Source organism: Nematolebias whitei, chromosome 17 (genome assembly GCF_014905685.2).
Source record: "Nematolebias whitei isolate Nwh7 chromosome 17, NemWhi1, whole genome shotgun sequence".
Taxonomy (NCBI): Eukaryota; Metazoa; Chordata; class Actinopteri; order Cyprinodontiformes; family Rivulidae; genus Nematolebias; species Nematolebias whitei.
In genome coordinates this window covers 25,754,650-25,773,814 of record NC_056514.1, presented here as the reverse complement: position 1 = coordinate 25,773,814, position 19,165 = coordinate 25,754,650, and the positions used below count along the sequence as shown (strand labels likewise).

The window sequence follows — 19,165 nt, the reverse complement described above, 5'->3', positions numbered from 1 at the left end:
GGTCAGATGTTCCACGGGTCTGAACTGGTCTGAACGCTGAGATATGTGCAAACCAACACAAAGATGTCCTGAGTGATCATTTCTGCCCTGATGGAAACGTTCTTTCCCAGAATGCCTTGGTGTTCCTGAACTCGGGCTGCGTGCCCCCCATGACCACTTGGGTGGTTGGGACACTGATGTGAATCATATACTGTGACGTTTAGAGTAATGGGAAACGTTATACCATCGTGATCAAATGAAGAAATGTCTATTGGCTGATTATCTTTAAATTCTCTGGAGCTGAAGTAAAACAAAAAATGTGTTGCTTTTTTCTTCAGTTTGGTTCCTTTCTGTAGATTATTCTGCTGTAAAATACAAGAGCTTAACTCAAAAATAGCTTTAATTCAGCCAGTTTTTAGATGTGTGAAAATTAGGTGATGCTAAACGCTACAAGTCTATGTCTGAGCTCAGTGCTGCATAATGTCCTAAACAAACATTATGTAACTTTGGTCTATTTTTGTGTGATGAATCTCGCAGCTATCTTTCTAAGTTGCTTGCAACATGACTTCTGCACGAAAAAGGTTATTTTTAAGTATTAAAAAAAATGTCCATTTTAAATTTGAGTCCATCTCCGTCCAACTAGAATAAATATTCCAAGTGGAAGGTGGATATTCTTCTACAAACTGGCTGCCTGGTAGAATAAATTGGATCTTTTCTTTGTGTTTTTCAGTTTTAGTCTTTTAAAAACATGCAACTTCAGCTGCAAGTGCTGTGTACGAAGCTACGCAGGTTTTCTCGTGCTGTGTTAATGCTCAAGTAAATTGTTATCTCAGTTAGTGCACGGCAGCTTGAAGCTGCTGTCTGTTTCTTCAGGAAACTAAAGATCCTGTTCTTCTCGTCTGTTGAGCAATACCTGTTTTGTTTTGTTTTCCTCTCCATCAGCCGTAGAGTCGAAAAGAAAGAATGTGTTCAGGGAGGTTGGAAGAAATGGGTGTTTTATGCGAGACGTGTTGCGAGGCTCAGGCCTGCAGCAGACTGATGCGTTGTTTAACTGACAGAGAAAGTCCTGTTGGATCAGCTCGTTCTGTTTGCGCTCAGCTTTGGAGGGATCCCGTCCCGAGGAGCTGATGGATTGTTGTGGTGTTCTGCACAGCTGGCCCTTCGGCCATGATTTTACCTCGGCTCCTGCAGTGGCGTCGTGTTTGTGCCGCTGACCGTACACACTTTGGAAAACACAAGGCACACTCCTTGTGCTAACTGGAACGCTGCCACGCACAGGTGTGGCTTCAAGCGGGCTTTCAGTTTTCAGCCTTCGACATCAAGCAGTTCACGAGTTTGGCACAGAACAGACTGAGCAACACCTGACGGCAAGAACACAGCAGGATTAATAGAAAAACAAGAGATTAAACTACAGTATATGCAAAAATAAATAAACTGATAAACCAGTTTCAATATCTAATGAATTATTTCTGTACACTTGCATATAAAATCTAGAGCTGCTGTGCCGAAATAATCTCGTAATTTATTTCCAACTTTTAAATAACGTGACAGCAGTGTAAGAATTTATAAAGCAGATTCACAGTTTAACATTTTTATCCTCCACCGTCACGAAGCAAAACTAAACCATAATGCTTTATTTTACATTTTTGTGTGTAGGTCTATTTGGTAAATATTTTAGAAACCACTGATAGATTTCAATGAAACCTTCAGAAAATAATCATTAGGTGTTAGGGATGCACAATATTATTGGCATAGTATCTGAATCGGCTGGTATTAGAGATAAAGTTAAATATCGGACATCGGCCATTCCATCAAAATAACTCACCGATATGAAATGTTTCTGTTTTAAATAAATTTTTAATTTGAGAAACTGTCAAGTATATCTACTAATGCACGACTACTTATGCAGTTTTCAGTTGTCGCTTGAGAACAGGTTAGATTTGTGAAAATGTATAAATTTGCACTGTTCGAGTGTTGTCATTGAGTTAAAGAGAGTAAATGTCCTGAATAAATTTGACATTAAACATAATCCAAGTTGAAGTGTTGCATCATTTTTAGCCCTTTTTGGCATCTGCATTTGGTATCAGGTCAAACTGACAAAGACCATGCAGAATAATGTAGTATTTTAATTCCACAACAGAGAAAGCTATGTAGACTCTGTAAGTAGGTCTAGGGAAAAAATATTGTTATTGATATCGGTTATCAGCCAAATAAGTTTTAACATATCGGCATATTGGATATCGGCCAAAAATTCAATATCATGCATCTCTATTATGTGTACATTTACAGCTGGAGTCAGTCTGATTTAAAATGGCTGCCACAGTTACATGGCTATAACTCAGTCAGTTTTTGGTTTGGTCTGTGGTAGTCAGGGATGCACAATATTGGATTTTTGGCCGATATCCGATATGCCAATATGTTAAAACTTATTTGGCCGATAACCGATGCCAATACAGATTATTTTTTTCTTTACCTACTTACAGAGACTACATAACTTTCTCTGCTGTGGAATTAAAATACTACATTATTCTGCATGGTCTTTGGATGGATAGACGGCTGGTGAGGTTTTGTTTCTCCGCGGTTGACCACTCTCTCGCTTTCCTTTCTGGCCACCATGAACTCATCGTAATGGTCAGAATGGTGGTTCTAGAGATGGTTAATTAGGTTCTAAGTGTTGTAGGACTTTGCTCCTCCTCGCATAACTGATGCTGACCAGTCATTGCAAATAGCAGTTCTGCTATCAGTTTCTCATACTTTAAAAAACTTCCACACTGCCGACATTTTCACTCCTTCCACTCCCGCCGTGATCAGATCAGGTAGGTGCGTGTGACGTCATAACGTTGTGCTGGCGCTGCAGGCATCTGTGTCACTGGGTTGTCATATAAAAACAGCACCATATATATATATATATATATATATATATATATAAACAGTGCCTTTCATATCAGTGAGTTATTTTGATGGAGTGGCCGATATTTAACTTTATCGTTAATATCGTCCTATCCTGACATCATGGCGATAATCTCATGCATCCCTAGTGGTAGTAGTTGAGCATCATTCACAACACACACGAAAAGCGTGACATCTTACAGTACTGAATGAATTGCGTGTCGTTATTTTCAAGGGTTAACCAAATCTGCTACAATGCTGTCAGTTTTTAAAATATTTCATAATCTCAGGTTTAAACTCGAGCATGAAAGGCGGTGGGCGACATGCATTCCTTCATGGAGTTAGACGCTGAATTTAAAAAGTGCTTTAATTGAAGTGTTTCATCTTACGGATGCTTTGGACTGAAGTTCTGCACCACGAAGCTGACGTTGTAATTAATGATCCACTAGGACAACACTATGTCGGCTCACACATCAGAAGAATCAGAACACAAAAACATGTCGTGAACCACAGAAACACGTGGACGTCTCTAGGAAGAAGCTGCCAGCGGTGCAGAAGCCCGCACCGAAACATTTAACTGAGTGGCACAGCGATATTCTTCTGAGCTGCGGGTTAAACGTTGAATCAAACTCTGCTTTTATGTTCTAATCTGGTGCACAAATGTGTCTTTTAGCTATGTGACAAAACACGTTTCTGTGAGATGACTCCGCTCAGGATTAGGTAACCTTTGACAAGCGCTACAATTTTTAACGGGAAGAAGACAGACAAGTTTTAGATGGCTGTGATCTGACTGAAAAGTGAGGTGTAAAATATCTCTGACAAAGTGGGGGGGAGGGTAGTGACATGACAGCGGGCGATCGGGGCCGAGCGTGTGATAAAAGGGGGTATTTTAGGCTGCAGAGATGGAGGAGTGGGCAGCTCCTCACAAGGCCACGCACAAACACAGGCGTAGCTGAGACTTTTGGCAAGCTAACAATGTGGGGATAAAAGGGGGGGATGAGAAGAGTTACGCTTTGTAGGACCAGACGATGGGCTCAGTTGGGCTTTTTGTCCACGCACATTTTCTTCAAGTTTTTCTAAATTTTAAAGGAATTTGCTTGTTTTTAATTAAACATTTTAAAAAATGCTTGCGATTCAGAGCTTGGCTGTCGTCTTGACTCGGCCTGTCAAATGATTTTCCATGATGGCATCATCAAATGAGGCACTGAGTAGTCATTTAATTTATTTGACTCAGCCCCCGACTACTGGGTGTGTATTTTTGGCAGCAGCACTGTTAATCATAGACCATTGGCTGCCATAGCTTGTTGCCTGATTTAAATGTGGGTCGTTTTTGTAATTTATTGGCAAACATTCTACGGTGGCCCTGAGGTGTAAATGAACGTTTGAAAAAACAGAATTACATTTGAAAAAACACAACAACATGTGAAAAAACGGAATTACATTAGAAAAAACGGTATCACATTAGAAAAAACTGAATCACATTAGAAAAAATGGAATCACATGAGAAACAACAGAATCGCATTAGAAAAAACAATCACATGAGAAACAACGTAATCACGTTAAAAAAACGGAATCACATTAGAAAAAACAATCACATGACAAACAACGTAATCACGTTAAAAAAACGGAATCTCATTAGAAAAAACGGAATCTCATTAGAAAAAACTGAATCACATTAGAAAAAATTGAATCACATTAGAAACAACGGAATCTCATTAGAAAAAATTTAATCACATTAGAAACAACGGAATCTCGTTAGAAAAAATTGAATCACATTAGAAACAATGGAATCACATTGGAAAAAAACGGAATCACATTAGAAAAAAACGGAATCACATTAGAAAAAAACGGAATCACATTAGAAAAATGGAATCACATTAGAAAAATGGAATCACATTAGAAAAAAATGAAATTATATAATTTTTGAATAATTCAGTTTTTTCAAATGTAATTCTGTTTTTTCAATTGTAATTCTTTTCAGATGTGATTCCGGCCACTTCAACTTTGGCCACTTCTGCTTTGGTGTAATGTAATTCCATTTTTTCAAATGTAATTACTTTTTTTTTTTTTCAAATGTTGTTGTATCCTGATGAATGCTCAATAATCCAAATGTTGTTGTGTTTTTGTTGTTTTTTCAAATGTAATTTTGTTTTTTCAAATGCTGTTCATTTACACCTCAGGGCCACTGTAGCGAACACTTAATTTGGTGTTGTGAGCATTTCGTCATCAGAGTTTAACAAGGCGTACTCTTATACAGGGTAAGATTTCCTGAAAATCACCCTCCTGTTGGAACCTCCCGAGTTTATAGGTCCGTTTTCTCCCCAAAATAGAGACTCAACCAGCACAGCAGTGGGGGGTGCAGGTGAGGGGCTCAATCAAGAAAAGTGCTTTTGGAAAGAAGCCAGAGGAAGTCATACTCTCCAAAGAGGAGGGACTGTTCACTGTGTGACTGCCTGCTGAGGAATGGCTGCAATGTGTCTTCAAAAGAATTGTAACGCTGTATGACCCTGAACGCAACGCTCTGCGTGACCCTCTGCGGGAAATCGGTGCTCTTGGCTTCCAGTTCAAAATATACACTCTGAGAGGGAGGCAGAGCATGTGGGTTGTGTTTCAATGTCTCTTAGGGCCGAGTGCACGCCGTGGTCAAGTCGTAGTAAAGCTGCGCCAAATGTTGAAAGTTTATTAATATTGAAATGTCGGGTTGTGCAATATTAATGTGGGCAGTCAAAAAGTCCTAAAGGGCCCACACCTAATTTAGAATGTAGTAACTGAGATGCATGTGTGTCATGATCACAGAAAGGAGAGAGAAGATTGAGGCATTTTTTTGTCGCTATGAGGCATGGGCCAGTATGAGATTCTGACAATATGATAAACTTGAACAAAAGTTTCATGGTAATAAAACAACTTAAAGACATATAGCCTATAATTACTTTAAAGTGGAAATACTATACAGTGCATATTGCTCAATATTGATTATACTTTAGGTTTAATAATGCTTAGTATAATAATATTTTCAGTTTACTTATAATTTTGATGTACAGAGCCTAAAAGGATGCCAGGGAGAGCACAAGTAAACATGTTATTCTGTTTAAAGTCAGTGTGAGCTTTTCCTGCACTCAGAACAGATTTTAAACCATCTTACGATCAACTTGTATTTATTTATAATGTTCAACATTAAAGGCTGATTTTATTTTTTTCAATTAGAAGCATTAAGATTAAATTTTAATTAATTTAAAATAGGTGTTCACCAAAACACCAGAGTCATCAGACCCTTTTTTAAATAAACAGACAAAAAAGTAGAAGACCAAAACAAAACTATAGGACCAGATACGTTTATTTATAGTTCTAAAACAAATGTGCTGAATATCACGACATCTGTGTTGTTCAACTTTGTAAAGTAATACGGGGAGCCCGAAAAACCAGCTAATTAATGTCAGTTGAATATTTCACCTGCAACATGCTAACACTTGTAGCTTGCTGCAAACATTAGTTTAAAACGGTCACACTAAAAAGAGAGAGATGGGTGTTGATCCTTGATTAGACAAGCCACGACTGACTATTACTCTGTTTTTCTTTACTATTACAGTACTATCTGGGACAAAATAAAGTACACAACTATCGTTTTTTTATATAGAGCATAAATATGTCGGGGAATTCTCCCTTTCGGTTACTACTGTCCATAACTGAATGACAGCTCGGAGCAGTACTCTGCACACTTCATGACCCAAAGGGAAATAAAAGTATGCACTGTTTTTGGTATTTCATTGAAAGGCATTTACACTGTAGGAACAATATGATGAAACATTTAGTGGTTTTGATACTGACCTTTTCACATGCCTGGAAACTGGAAACTGACCAAGTTCAAGTAGGTTTTATTGTCATTTCACCACATGTGGTACATGAGGTGGAGCAAAATTGCGTACACAGGGTCCCAGTTACATCCAACAATAGCAAAAATATATAGTGTAAAAAGAAACAGTAAATAAGGATCTAAGATATAAAATAAGATACGCCAAAAGATCTAAGATATATGCTGAACACTAATAGTACAAAACAATACTTCGAACAACAACAGCACGAACATGAATCTGTGTGAGTAGATGAGTACGAATGAATACAGCAGCATGAAATAATCAGCAGCATGAAATAATCAGCAGCATATATCACCACTCGAAGTGACATTACAGTGATTTGTTTTTTCACAGTGATAATCCTGGTTAGGGATTTATGAGTGTGACAGCTTCAGGGTAGAAGCTGTTCCTCAGTCTAGTGCAGGGGTGTCAAACTCACTTACAAAAGGGGCCCAAAATTAAAACATTTTTCAAACTAAGGGCCGGTTTCAGAATCTACATTAACTCAAGTTAGATACCAACATCTTTTCTTGGTTGCAGGTTCCTCAACAAGAGTTTGATTCGTCTCATTTGATGTTCTCTGTTGTACTTTTGACATCATAATCAAAGATTACTGAAAAATTTAAAATGGTAAAAGTATTTTACATTTAAAATAACATCTTGGGGGCCAGATAAGACGTCAACGAGGGCCACATTTGGCCCCTGGGCCTTGAGTTTGACATATATGGTCTAGTAGTTCTACACTTAATGCTCCTCAACCTCCTGCCCTAGAGGAGCAGGGCAAAAAGTGTGTGTGCTGGGTGAGTGTGGTCCTTCATGATGCAGGTGGCTCACTTCCTGCATCTGGAGGTGTAAATGTCTGTGACGGTGTGGGGGGGGGTGTGTGACTCCAACAGACTTCTGTGCAGCCTTCACCACTCTCTGCAAAGCTTTTCTTTCTGCAGCTGTGCAGCCTCCATGCCACACACTGCTGGAGCACAGGATGCTCTCCACTGCACATTTGTAGGAGGTGAGGACTGAGCTTCCCAGACCAGCTCGTCTCAGCCGCCTGAGTGCATTAATACAATTTCTATTTTCATTGCAACATTCAACAATAATATTTCAAGTGTTTTTCATGTTCTGCAGTCCCATCTACATTTGCATCCATTTGTGTTTGGACAGGAAAATATCTGTCAGGGGCTTGAAAAATAAATAATTCATGCATTTAGATTCCTTATTGTTTCGAGGTGAAACACAATAAATGTGGTTCTGTTCAGCCCATATAGGTCAGTCGATTATTCATATTTATATTGTGCAATCAGGCTTATGTACTTGTTACAAAAGTCTCAGTTGTCTTTTTGCACAAACGTTAAATCTTTTGTTAAAAATCAGGGAAAAGTGTGTAGCATTAAGAGTAATTTACAGTTTTTGTGTGTGTGTGTGTCTTGTTGGGTCAGTAAGTGGGATTATGTAATCTGTGTTGCAGTGTGTCTGGGTACAGACATGAAACTAGCGCTACCCTCCAGCCTGGAAAATCACTACGAGATCCTGAGGCTACTCTACACCGGCTGCCAGGTCGTCCATGGCAACCTGGAGATTACACACCTTCACGGAAACGCTGACCTCTCCTTCTTTCAGGTACAACTTGAGGGAATGTCCTCACACAGTACAACCATCTACATATTCTAAAACATGGAAATAAATAGGGCTTTCTGTTTGTTAGCTTGGTTTTATGTCAGTCCTTTTGTTTCTTACTCTTTATTTTTGTCTTTACTCCTTCCTCACCAGGGGATCAGAGAGGTGCAGGGTTATGTACTCGTTGCAAATGTCTCAGTGAGCTTGGTGCCTCTGGACAACCTTCGGATCATAAGAGGCAGCCAGTTGTACAATTCCAGCTATGCCCTGGCTGTGCTGGATAACACTCTGGCCAATCAGGGCCTGAGGACCCTCCGGCTCCGTAGCCTCACAGGTCAGTTAAAAGATTAGCAGAGTTCTTCTGCTTGCATGACTCGTTTTGCCTCTTCTCTATCTGCTGCCAGCTATGTTCCTACTCACTGCAAGAATTTGAAAAGCGAAGTTTGCATTTCTTGTTTTGTGTCTTTCCTGCAGAGATCCTGTTGGGTAGCGTGTATATTTGGGGGAACCCCCAGCTGTGCTTCCCAGACCCCCAGCGCATCAATTGGAGTGACACTTTGGACGAGCAGGACACCAAGTCCAAACCGCCCCGGCTGCAGTTTCGGGCCCCTAATTGTACGTAACTAATTTGTAATGTAAACGACAAGCCGTGAGGCACAGATAAAGAAATCTCAGACAGTTAGAGACAGTTAGCGCTGCACCATGTGACTTCAACTCATAAATGTGGAAAACCCCAGGGGGGAGCCTGGAAGTGCTTTAAGGCATATCAAACAATATGCAACTTTTAATTGATTAAAATTTCTGCCACCTTGTGATATATTATTAGCTCTCTTTAATACATCTTTAAACTCATTTCTTTGGGTTTGACACGATTGGTCACTTTCATAGACTCCAGTCCAGCCAGTCACATTCCTGAATAAACTTTGTGTGAGTCTGACTAAAAGTGTTGACATTTATAGCAGGAGTTCACATCAGAATTATGTTTTAGCTCTTTTAAACAAAACCAACCATTTATTTATTCTAAATATAAATTTAGTTTCTGATCAAGTAGAAGACAAATAATGGAAGTAAAAACTGTTATAATCAAGTTTTTGAACCTTGTCTGGTTTTTATAACAGCATAAATACAATTACATTTTTTGACGCATCACAAATGGAAAAACCCAAAGCTCTTCCTCAGCTAAATCTTCCTCCTCAAATCTTTTTTATTTATTTTCTCTCGATCAGTTTGAGTCAGACTAAAAGCTCCAGACAGCTTGTGCCTAATTTCCTGAAATAAAAGTTGTAACTCTTTTTAGCTTCTTGTGGAAAGATGCATTATCTTACGTAAAAAACAAACAACAACAAAAAAAAAACTTCAAATCCAGATCTACTTTCAATTGATTTAAAATACAATCCACAGTTTCAGGATACATCATGTATTTTCCAAAGAAGTAATGATCACCACCTCTCCTGGTTGTGTACCTGACATGCAACCCTGCATCATTAATGTCTGCTGGGAAATGAAGTTATTTTGTTCAGGAATCATGGGAAATACAAATTCATATTTAAAAACTTACTTTCTCAGTTATCCACAGTGCATGCTTCTCTTGACAACTATAACTCTTTTAGGTATTAAAGACAACATACATAAGTAATTCCTTTGTTTTTTAACTCCTCACCTTTAAATGACTTCTTACTGTTAGATCACAGCAGTTACTCTGTTTTTCTGCCTTGTTTTTAAATTTTTTAAGGCAAATTTCTTTGAATTTAATCTTATTCTAGCTGTGTGTTTTGTATGTACAGTGCAATCAGAGTTATTCAACCCTCTCAGCCTTGAGAGATATTTTAGTAGTGTGGATGACAATAAATGACAAATTCAATTTGGTTTATTTATATAGCACCAAGTCACAATATAAATCATCTCGGGGTACTTTACAAAAACATAAAAAATCAAGTAGTAAAAGTAGGGATGCACAATATTATTGATGCACAGTATTATCGGCATGGTATCGGTATTGGATGATATTGCAGTTAAAGTTAAATATCGGACATCGGCCATTCCATCAAAATAACTCACCTAGTTAAAAGGTGCTGTTTATATATATATGACTCTGTTTTTGTATGACAACCCATTGACAAAATTTGACATACATAATCCAAGTTGAAATGTTGCATCATTTTCAGTCCCCTTTTTGGCATCTGCATTTAGTAGCAGGACAAATTGACAAAGACAAAGACCATGCTGAATAATGTAGTATAGTAATTCCACAGCAGAGAAAGCTATGTAGTCTCTAAGTAGGTCTAGGAAAAAAAAAAATTGGTATTTGTATCCGTTATCGGCCAAATAAGTTTTAACATATCGGATATCGGCCAAAAATCCAATATCATGCATCTCTAAGAAAAAGTTCTCTATCTAAGGAAGCCAGCAGATTACGCTGAATCTTCATTTCGTCCCAGTCTCCCATCCTGAGCAAGCACAAAGGCAACAGTGGAACACCTAAAAAGAACATCTCATTGAGCAACAAAATACATATTTGAACCAATGTGACAACAAAAGTTGACCTTTGAAGTCCAAATGAAAAATGTAACTCAACATATGCGAGTGTGCAGTACTATTCATCTCCCTTTAGTATTTTGTGGAGCATCCTTTAGCTTTTATAACTGCCAACAAAACGTTTCGATATGTGCTGACAAGCTTCCTACACCTCTCGCCTGGAATTTGTTCCCATTCTTCACGCGCAAAAGCTTCAAGCTGAGTGATGTTTGATGGCTTTCTTGCTGCAACTGCCTTCTTTAAATCCCACCAAAGATTTTCATTTGGATTTAAATCTGGTGATGAGAAGGCCAGGCCATTCCAGGATCTTTTTATCAAGCAAGCTTTGGTTGACTTGGAGGGGTTCTTGGCATTGCTGCCTTGCTGGAAAGTCCAGTGATCCTCAAAGTTTAAGTTGTTGACAGAAGGCGTCACATTCTTCTTCAAAATGGCCTGATATTTCTGGGAATCTGTGATTCCAGGTACATGATCAAGATTGCCATTTCCTGCCGCAAAAAAGCTGCACCACATCATCAATGATCTATACTTGGCTGTAGGGATTGTATTCCTCCGATCGTAAGCATGGCTTGATGGTCCTTGTCAAAAGTGGAGTTTGAGCATGAAGACCTTCTTTATGCAGTGCACGCCTTATGTTGCCATTGAAGCACTAGTACTAGCCTTCATATCATCCTCTAGGTGTCTTGCAGTCACAAGAGTCTTTCTTAGCTGTCCTGACTAAATTGATCATAGGTCTGGATGGAATTTTGGGCTTTCTTCCATGGTCATCAGGTTTGCAACTGTTCCACAAGTTTTAAATGTTCTTATAATGTTCCCATTGGGTTCTTTTGGAATGTTAAATCTTTTTTTGTACCCAAAGTCCTTCAGGTGTAATGAAATTATCTCCTCTCAGTTTTTCTGAATGCACCTTTGTCTTTCCCATCATTGCAACTCACCCAGAGCTGAAGCAAATGAAGGCTCATTATCTACTTTCCAGTGGCTTCATTATGATTCAACTCAACGTTAGGCCAGATAAACTGTCAAACAGCTTTAGAAATAACATTATGTAGGGATTGAATATTTGTGACATGGCAGGCTTAGCAACATATGGTGTTACACACAAATACTACATCATACATTTTCATTGTTGCTTTTATGGATCAATAAACTCATGAGGAATTCATCCAAAGAAGAATCTTGCTCTTCGAAGAAACTTTAATTGCTAAACTTTTGAGGGGGGTTGCATATGTATTTCACTCTAAGCCGACCGGCACAGCTAACATCGTCGGCCTCACTCTGTGAATATTTTTTGTTGTAAGAGATCCTGTCATCGTTTTCATGTTTCAGCTGACAGCTCTCGTTTAAGGACCATATTTCCTGTCAATCAGGCCGGTGCAAGAGCTGGTTAAATTCTGCATATGCCCCTTTTTTTTTTTTTTTAATTAGGAACATTTGCATAGTTGGACATGTTCTTACTTGCAGGGACATTCTTTTATTCCTCTTCTAAGATTAAAAATGATAATCCGATAATTGTTTTCTTTATAAAACTTACCCAGACAAATAAATAAATACTGAGTATTCAACTGTAAATTAACCATAGATTTTTTTTTAATTCTTACCAGAGGTTGTAAAGTTCAACGGTCAGACAAGTAGTTCTGATGAAGCATAGCTGTGGCCTGAGGACAATGAATCAGCCAGCATGACTGTAGACATCTGAGTCGGGCCTTTTTATTTATTTTATCTCTGGTTAACTGTGTGCTCAGATTTCATTTGCTGCCTTTGCTTCTTTTCCTTTCTGGCACAGGCCCAAGTTGTTCTTCTGCATGTGAAGAAAGGTGCTGGGGAGAAACTGCGCAGGACTGCCAGACATGTGAGTTTGAATCACAGAATAGTTTGATTCTTAAAAGGAAAAGTCTGGGTTTCTTAAACTGTTGGCCTTTTGTGTTCTTTGTTTGAAGTAACTCGCATTAACTGTGCGAGTGGTTGCCAGCGTTGTAAAGGTCCTTCTCCTAATGACTGCTGTCACAGACAGTGTGCTGCAGGCTGCACCGGACCCAAGGACACAGACTGCCTGGTAAGTGTTTCACACACTTTTATCCACACAGTAATCTTCTGATGTTGTCAGATAGTTCTTGTTTATCACAACTGAATGTTTCCTCCTTCCTTTTTCTTGTCAGGCATGTCGTCACGTCAACGAAGACGGTGTGTGTAAGGAAAACTGCCCTTCAGCCATCACCTACGACCAACAAGCCTATCAGAACAAACCCAACCCCAAGAAGAAGTTAAACTTTGGAGCCACCTGCATCGAGAAGTGCCCCTGTAAGAACTTGATAAATCAACAGGAAATTCATCTGAAACCGATCGGCTAAGGTTGAGTTTTCCAGCTGACAGCCCTTTGAACTCTGTCTCCCTCTCTGTAGATAACTATCTGGTCATGGAAGTGGCTTGCACTTTGAATTGCCCCCTAGACAATCGGGAAAAAATCATCATTGAGCCTGACGGCAACGAGACGCAGAAATGTGAAAAGTGTGAAAAAGACTGCTCCGAAGGTGAGGTGTCACACATTTGAACACTGTTTACAAACACTTAAGTGTTTACTGTGTGAATGTTTATGGAGGATTCACTTTAGTGTGATCCATTTTTCTTCCATACGTTTTTCTTGCATTGCTCTCGTGCCACAATTTTTGTGCTATTTCAACAAGTCATATATCAAAACCTTCGGCTACTTCAGGACAATCCTGCTATGACTTTTGGTATTGGTACAGCTTTAGCTTTTTGAAATATTTAGCCTTTTCTGCGACTTTGTTCCTGATAGAAACTTAATTGAGCTCATTTTACATCCTTCAAATCTTTACATCTGTTTACAACCTTTTACTGCTCCTTTCACGTTTTGTTCTGCTTCAGCTTCTTTCAGCTTCCTTGTGCAAATTTAAACTTTTTTTCAGCTACTTTCAGCTACTTCCCACTTTTTATGTACTACTGCTTCTTTCAGCATAATTGGGCAAACATGTTCTTTCTGTTTTCTTCTAATTTAAGGTTGTTCCAACTTTTCATCTAGTTTTTTAGCATTTTTAGATAATTTCAAAGTGTCTTTACTTGTTGTTCCACCGCATGTGGTACATGTGGTGGAATGAAATTGTGTACTCAAGGTCCCAGTTACATCCAACAAAAGTATAAATTGTAATGAAAAACAGTAATAAGATCTAAAATATGAACTAAGAAATGTGCTAAACTAAGAATACACTAAGCACTAATAGTACAAAAACAATACACCGAACAACAGCAGCACGAACATGAGTCTGTGTGAGCAGACGAGTATCAATGAATTAATTTATAATATAATAATTTATAATAATTTTAGTTGTTTTAATATAAATTCAAGTTTTCCATGGTAATTTTTGCTACTTTCCGCCTAATTGATTATTTTATTAGCCTTTTCAGCTAATTCCACTTTTTATTTATTTATTTATTTTTTAGCTCATTTCAGTTCTTTCCGCGTCCTTCTGGTAGTTTAAGCTTCTTTTTGCCATTTCAGCTACTTTTCAGATTTTTTTTTGCTAATTTCAGCCATTCTTATGCTCATTTCTGCTTATTTAAACCTAATTCAGTAAATATGTGTTCTTTTTGCTTTCTTCTGCCATTTCAGCTAAATTTCAGAATGTTTTTAGCTAATTTCAGCTGTTTTTCATCAAGTTCTTCTGCGATAAGCATTCACACTGCATGTTCGCAGGAAATGCAGTTTGTCTAGTTCAGTTTATCTTTATATCTGGCCATGGAAGGTCACTGATGCAAACGTCTAATCATACTACCGTAGATCGTTACATAAAATTGAGGTCAGTGGACATGCTGGTTAGGTGAAATTGATGGCAATGTAAAGGTTTATAAAACAGGATGTATGAATAGCAATGAAAAATATTACGGCATGCATAGCCACATCCATCATGACGGCCACAATGCACGAACATTGCATTGTGCATATGGCAGAATCAGAAAAAAGCCTTGTCCACCACAAGACATCACTTTTGGCTCAGTTATTGGCATCAGCTGACGTCTCGAGCAAAGCTTTTTATCAAACGTCTTAAATCATGTTTTTTTTTTGTATTTTATTCTAAAGGTGATAATCATTGCAAAAACTCAAATTTAAATATTTTGTTAGTTTAGTTTAGTGGTTTAGATTTAAGATAAATTGATTAAAACACAACTTTTGTCTTTTGCAGCGTGTTATGGTCTGGGTATGGACAGCTTAGGCGTTGTGGGCAATCAGAACGTCACCATGGTAACGTCGGCCAACGTGGAGCAGTTCACAAAGTGCTCGAAGATTTTCGGAAGTCTTGCTTTTCGTCCACAGAGCTTTGCAAGGTAATGAAAGGCATAACCCACATTTTGGTGTAAAAGTCAAACTTCAATGGACTCAATTTAACATGAGCAACAATAAGAAGCAGCCGATTGTGTTTCAGATACTTGAGTTCACGCAACATTTGGACCCGTTGTGAGTTAATCAAAAAGGTGCCACCTAGGCTAAATCATGTATAGGAATGCAAATATGCTTTAAACTCAGACTTTATCCACTTCTGAGGTGTTTTTATCTTTATAAATTCTTTGCATCAACAGAAGACACCTTTACTTATTCGTGTTCTTACATAGATGTCACTGTTATTTAAATTAAATTTAACCAAAAAGATCAAAACAAATGTTAATGCATATTTCCGTTGCATTGAAAAGTGTTTTCTGTGGACTTTTTTAGGACAAATGTTGCTGTGACTTCAAAAGTTGTGACTATTATCTATATCTTGTACAGTCAAAAGTGTTTGTTTCAAATCAGTTTGGTTTTTTGACTTGTGGACAAACCTGCATTACTAAAGATGTTATCAGTAAATAAAAGTTAGATTATGATAATCGTGTAGAGGTGAAAGAAAGTTCACTTGAATCGCCACGTTTTGTTTATTTGTACAAACACAGCTTATTCAGATAAATTTACAAACTCGATTTAAGAAAATTATCAGTTATTTTATAAAGCAGCCATCATTCTGAGCAAACATTAAACAATGAGTGTTTGAATCAGTTCAGGGACCACATGAGGATTTTCTTTACACATTTAATAAATCAAATTACCTCTTGGGGCATTTAATTCTCTCAGGGACCCTGTGACCAACACCTCTGGCCTGACTTTGGAGCAGCTGAGCGCCTTCAGGAATCTGGAGGAAATCACAGGTACCAAGTTGAAGCTTTTACCCAAAAATTATATTTCATATAAACTGCATAATTTAATCCCATTTTTATTTAAAACCACAGAGAAGTCTAATTAATCTTGCCTGATTTTTGTGTCAGGGTATTTGTACATCGATGCGTGGCCAGAGGAGTTGACCAACCTGTCTGTGTTTGAGAACCTGAAGGTGATCAGAGGCAGGATGCGCTACATGTAAGTCCTTTAAACTGCTTTCTCTGCACGTCAACCCTCCGTTAAAGTAGAATGCACCCACACTGAACTGTTCTGTGTTCACCATCAGCTTAAATGTCGTTAAACCCAGGAACAAGCTGAAAACATTTTTTTTTCTTAAAAAGGTACAAATAATTCAATATGTACTCAGCTGTTGGACATAAACAGTTGAATTTATTCCAAATATGGGATTCTTTTCTGTCTTGTGCGTCACTGCATGCCTCAGTGTTGATGTCCGTCTGCTCACACTGTGTCTTTGTTTGCACTTGTTTTTTCTCCTCTGTTGCACCAGTCTGGTCTCTTTCGTGGTAATAAATGCTAATTATTAGCCAGCTCGTTGCTCCGACGTACAGCTCGTGCCAGTTAGAGTCTCTGACATGCACTTTAGTGCTGCATCCACAAATTGTTGCTATTGGACACAGTTTTAAAATGAAATCTAACGTGGCTGATGGTTTAAAAAATGCATTTTTTTAGTTTTTCTTTCATGTTTTAAAGCTTAATTTTATTCTTGACATTTTCTTTTTTGCAACATTTCTGGTGACACACCACCTCCTTTTATCTGTTTAGGGGGGTGTTTTCTCTCGCCATCCAGAATCTACGCATCCAGTCTCTTGGGCTCCGCTCACTTCGCAGAGTCAGTGGAAGTTTGGTCTTGTTGTACAACAACTCTCAGTTATGCTACACCAATCCTCAGTCCTGGAAAACTCTTTTCCACCCCACCCAGGGGCCACATCTCATCATTAACCACAACAAAGACCCCCAAATCTGTGGTAGGTGAATAAATGCAATGCACATCAACGTATCTTCATACAAACTGCAGATGTAAACTAGAGAAATTGCATTTCCTGTTGAAATGAATGCTTATTGCTAAAGAACTTGCTGAAAAACAGCTAAAATTAAAAATATGCTTAATTTTAGCTGAAAAGGAAGAACAAGCCTAACTTGGCAGAAGAAAGTAGAAGGAACACATATTTGCTGAATTAGGGTTAAATAAGCAGAAATGAGCACAGAAATGATGAAATTAGCAAAAATAGCTGAAAAAGGAGAAATAAGTTTAAACTACCAGAAGGAAGTTGAAAGAGCTGAAATTAGCTTAAAAAAAATGTGGACTTAGCTGAAAAGGCTAAAAAAAAAAGCATAAGCAACTAAATAGTAGCTGAAATAACTGAAACTAGCATTAAAAAGCTGAAAGGAGCATAACAAGCTGAAATTAGAAAGAAGTTAGTTAATTAGGCTGGAAGTAGCAGAACTTACCACAAAAAAACTTGAATTTATCTGAAAACTGTTGAAATTAGCTAAAAATGCTAAGAAGGTAGCTGAGAAGGTAGAACAAGCTTAAATTAACAGAAGAAAGCAGAAAGAACATGTCTGCCCATTTAGGCTGAAAGAAGCAGAAATGAGCACAAAAAAGTAGAAATTATTTGAAAAAAGCTGAAATTAGCAACAACAAAAAAAAAAACATCTGAAAAGTAGCTAAAAAACAGAAAGAAGCTTAAACTAGAAGAAGGAAGTGGATAAAGCATGTTTTTGCTGAATTAGGCTGAAAAAAGTTTAAATCGGTGCAAAAAAATGTGGAATTAGCTGACAAAGCTGAAATTAACATAAAACTGCTAAATATTAGCTGAAATAGCAGAAAAAGCTGAAACTTGCATAAATAACCTGAAAGGAGCAGAAAGAAGTTAGAAGATGCACAAAAATGTTGTAATTAGCAGAAAAAATCTGAAAGGATCATAAAACGGCTGAAAAACAGCTGAAAGTAGCCAAATTTTTTTAAATTTGCACAAGGAAGCTGAAAGAAGCTGAACCAGAACAAAATGTGAAAGGAGCAGTAAAAGGTTGTAAACACTAATGATTTGAAGGATGTAAAATGAGCTCAATTCATTTCCTATGAGAACAAAAATGGCAGAAAAGGCTAAATATTTCAAAAAGCTAAAGTTGCACCAATAACAAAAGTCATAGCACCCTTCTCCTGAACGAGCTGAAGGATTTGATATATGCCCCAACCCCCCCAACAATTTTCAGTCATGTCATCTGGACAGTTTCTTTTTTTTTGCTGAAACGTTTCACCTTCCATCCAGAAGGCTTCATCAGTCAAGGAAACACATAAAACAAAACTGATTCTTCCCCCAAACAGCTTACTCCAAAGTGAAACAAACCAGTTATGTTGGTGCTGTTTGTACCGGCAGTTTTCGAGTGGGGGGAGAGAGATGGGGGTGGGAGTTCAGAGTAGAGATGCATTCCAAAAAATCCGATCCGACCCAGCCCCAGCCCGTAGCCATCATTTCCAAACCCCACCCGATCCGACAAATTAACAGTAATTACTGGTCCGAGCCCAACACCCCCCAACATTTTTAATTAAGCTTTGACTGCTATATATTAACGGTCGGTGGATACGAGCGGCTGAATAAAAGGGGCAGAAGATCGGAGCTGAGGGGGTGTTTGTCCTTTCATGGCCGTCAAAGCGCATTAAATTCCTCTCTGACACACGTCAGCTTTGGGATCTCACCTGTTTGGGTCGTCAGCCGTGCGTGTCCACTGAGTGCAGCAGCTGAATGAACGTGCATTTGGGCGATGGATCACTTCCTGACAGTATAGTTTCATATGAAGCTTAACTGAACTTTATTTTACCTCTTTCAAGAACGGTCGGCTCGCGATGAAATGACCATGTGTGGCTGGTGAACTTATGGCAAGCCATGCTACCATATAATTGGAAAGTATAGCAAGCCGTGTTGCCATTCAATTGGAAAGTATAGCAAGCCATGTTGCCATATAATTGGAAAGTATAACAAGCCATGTTGCCATATAATTGGAAAGTATAGCAAACCATGTTGCCATAAAATTGGAAAGTATAGCAAGCCATGTTGCCATATAATTGGAAAGTATA

The 19,165-nt window shown here is 38.3% G+C and overlaps 1 protein-coding gene across 1 annotated transcript in view; it reads left to right on the top strand.

The window, feature by feature from the left end:
- The window catches only part of erbb2 (erb-b2 receptor tyrosine kinase 2), a 31,401-nt gene that overhangs the window by 4,271 nt on the left and 7,965 nt on the right, over positions 1 to 19,165 (top strand). Inside the window, exons 2-12 of the mRNA XM_037691423.1 lie at positions 8,185 to 8,336; positions 8,487 to 8,667; positions 8,808 to 8,948; positions 12,649 to 12,714; positions 12,803 to 12,918; positions 13,022 to 13,163; positions 13,265 to 13,393; positions 15,062 to 15,203; positions 15,982 to 16,055; positions 16,173 to 16,263; positions 16,849 to 17,051. Coding sequence (XP_037547351.1) covers positions 8,185 to 8,336; positions 8,487 to 8,667; positions 8,808 to 8,948; positions 12,649 to 12,714; positions 12,803 to 12,918; positions 13,022 to 13,163; positions 13,265 to 13,393; positions 15,062 to 15,203; positions 15,982 to 16,055; positions 16,173 to 16,263; positions 16,849 to 17,051 — 1,437 coding nt within the window. The remainder of the gene's footprint in view (positions 1 to 8,184; positions 8,337 to 8,486; positions 8,668 to 8,807; positions 8,949 to 12,648; positions 12,715 to 12,802; positions 12,919 to 13,021; positions 13,164 to 13,264; positions 13,394 to 15,061; positions 15,204 to 15,981; positions 16,056 to 16,172; positions 16,264 to 16,848; positions 17,052 to 19,165) is intronic.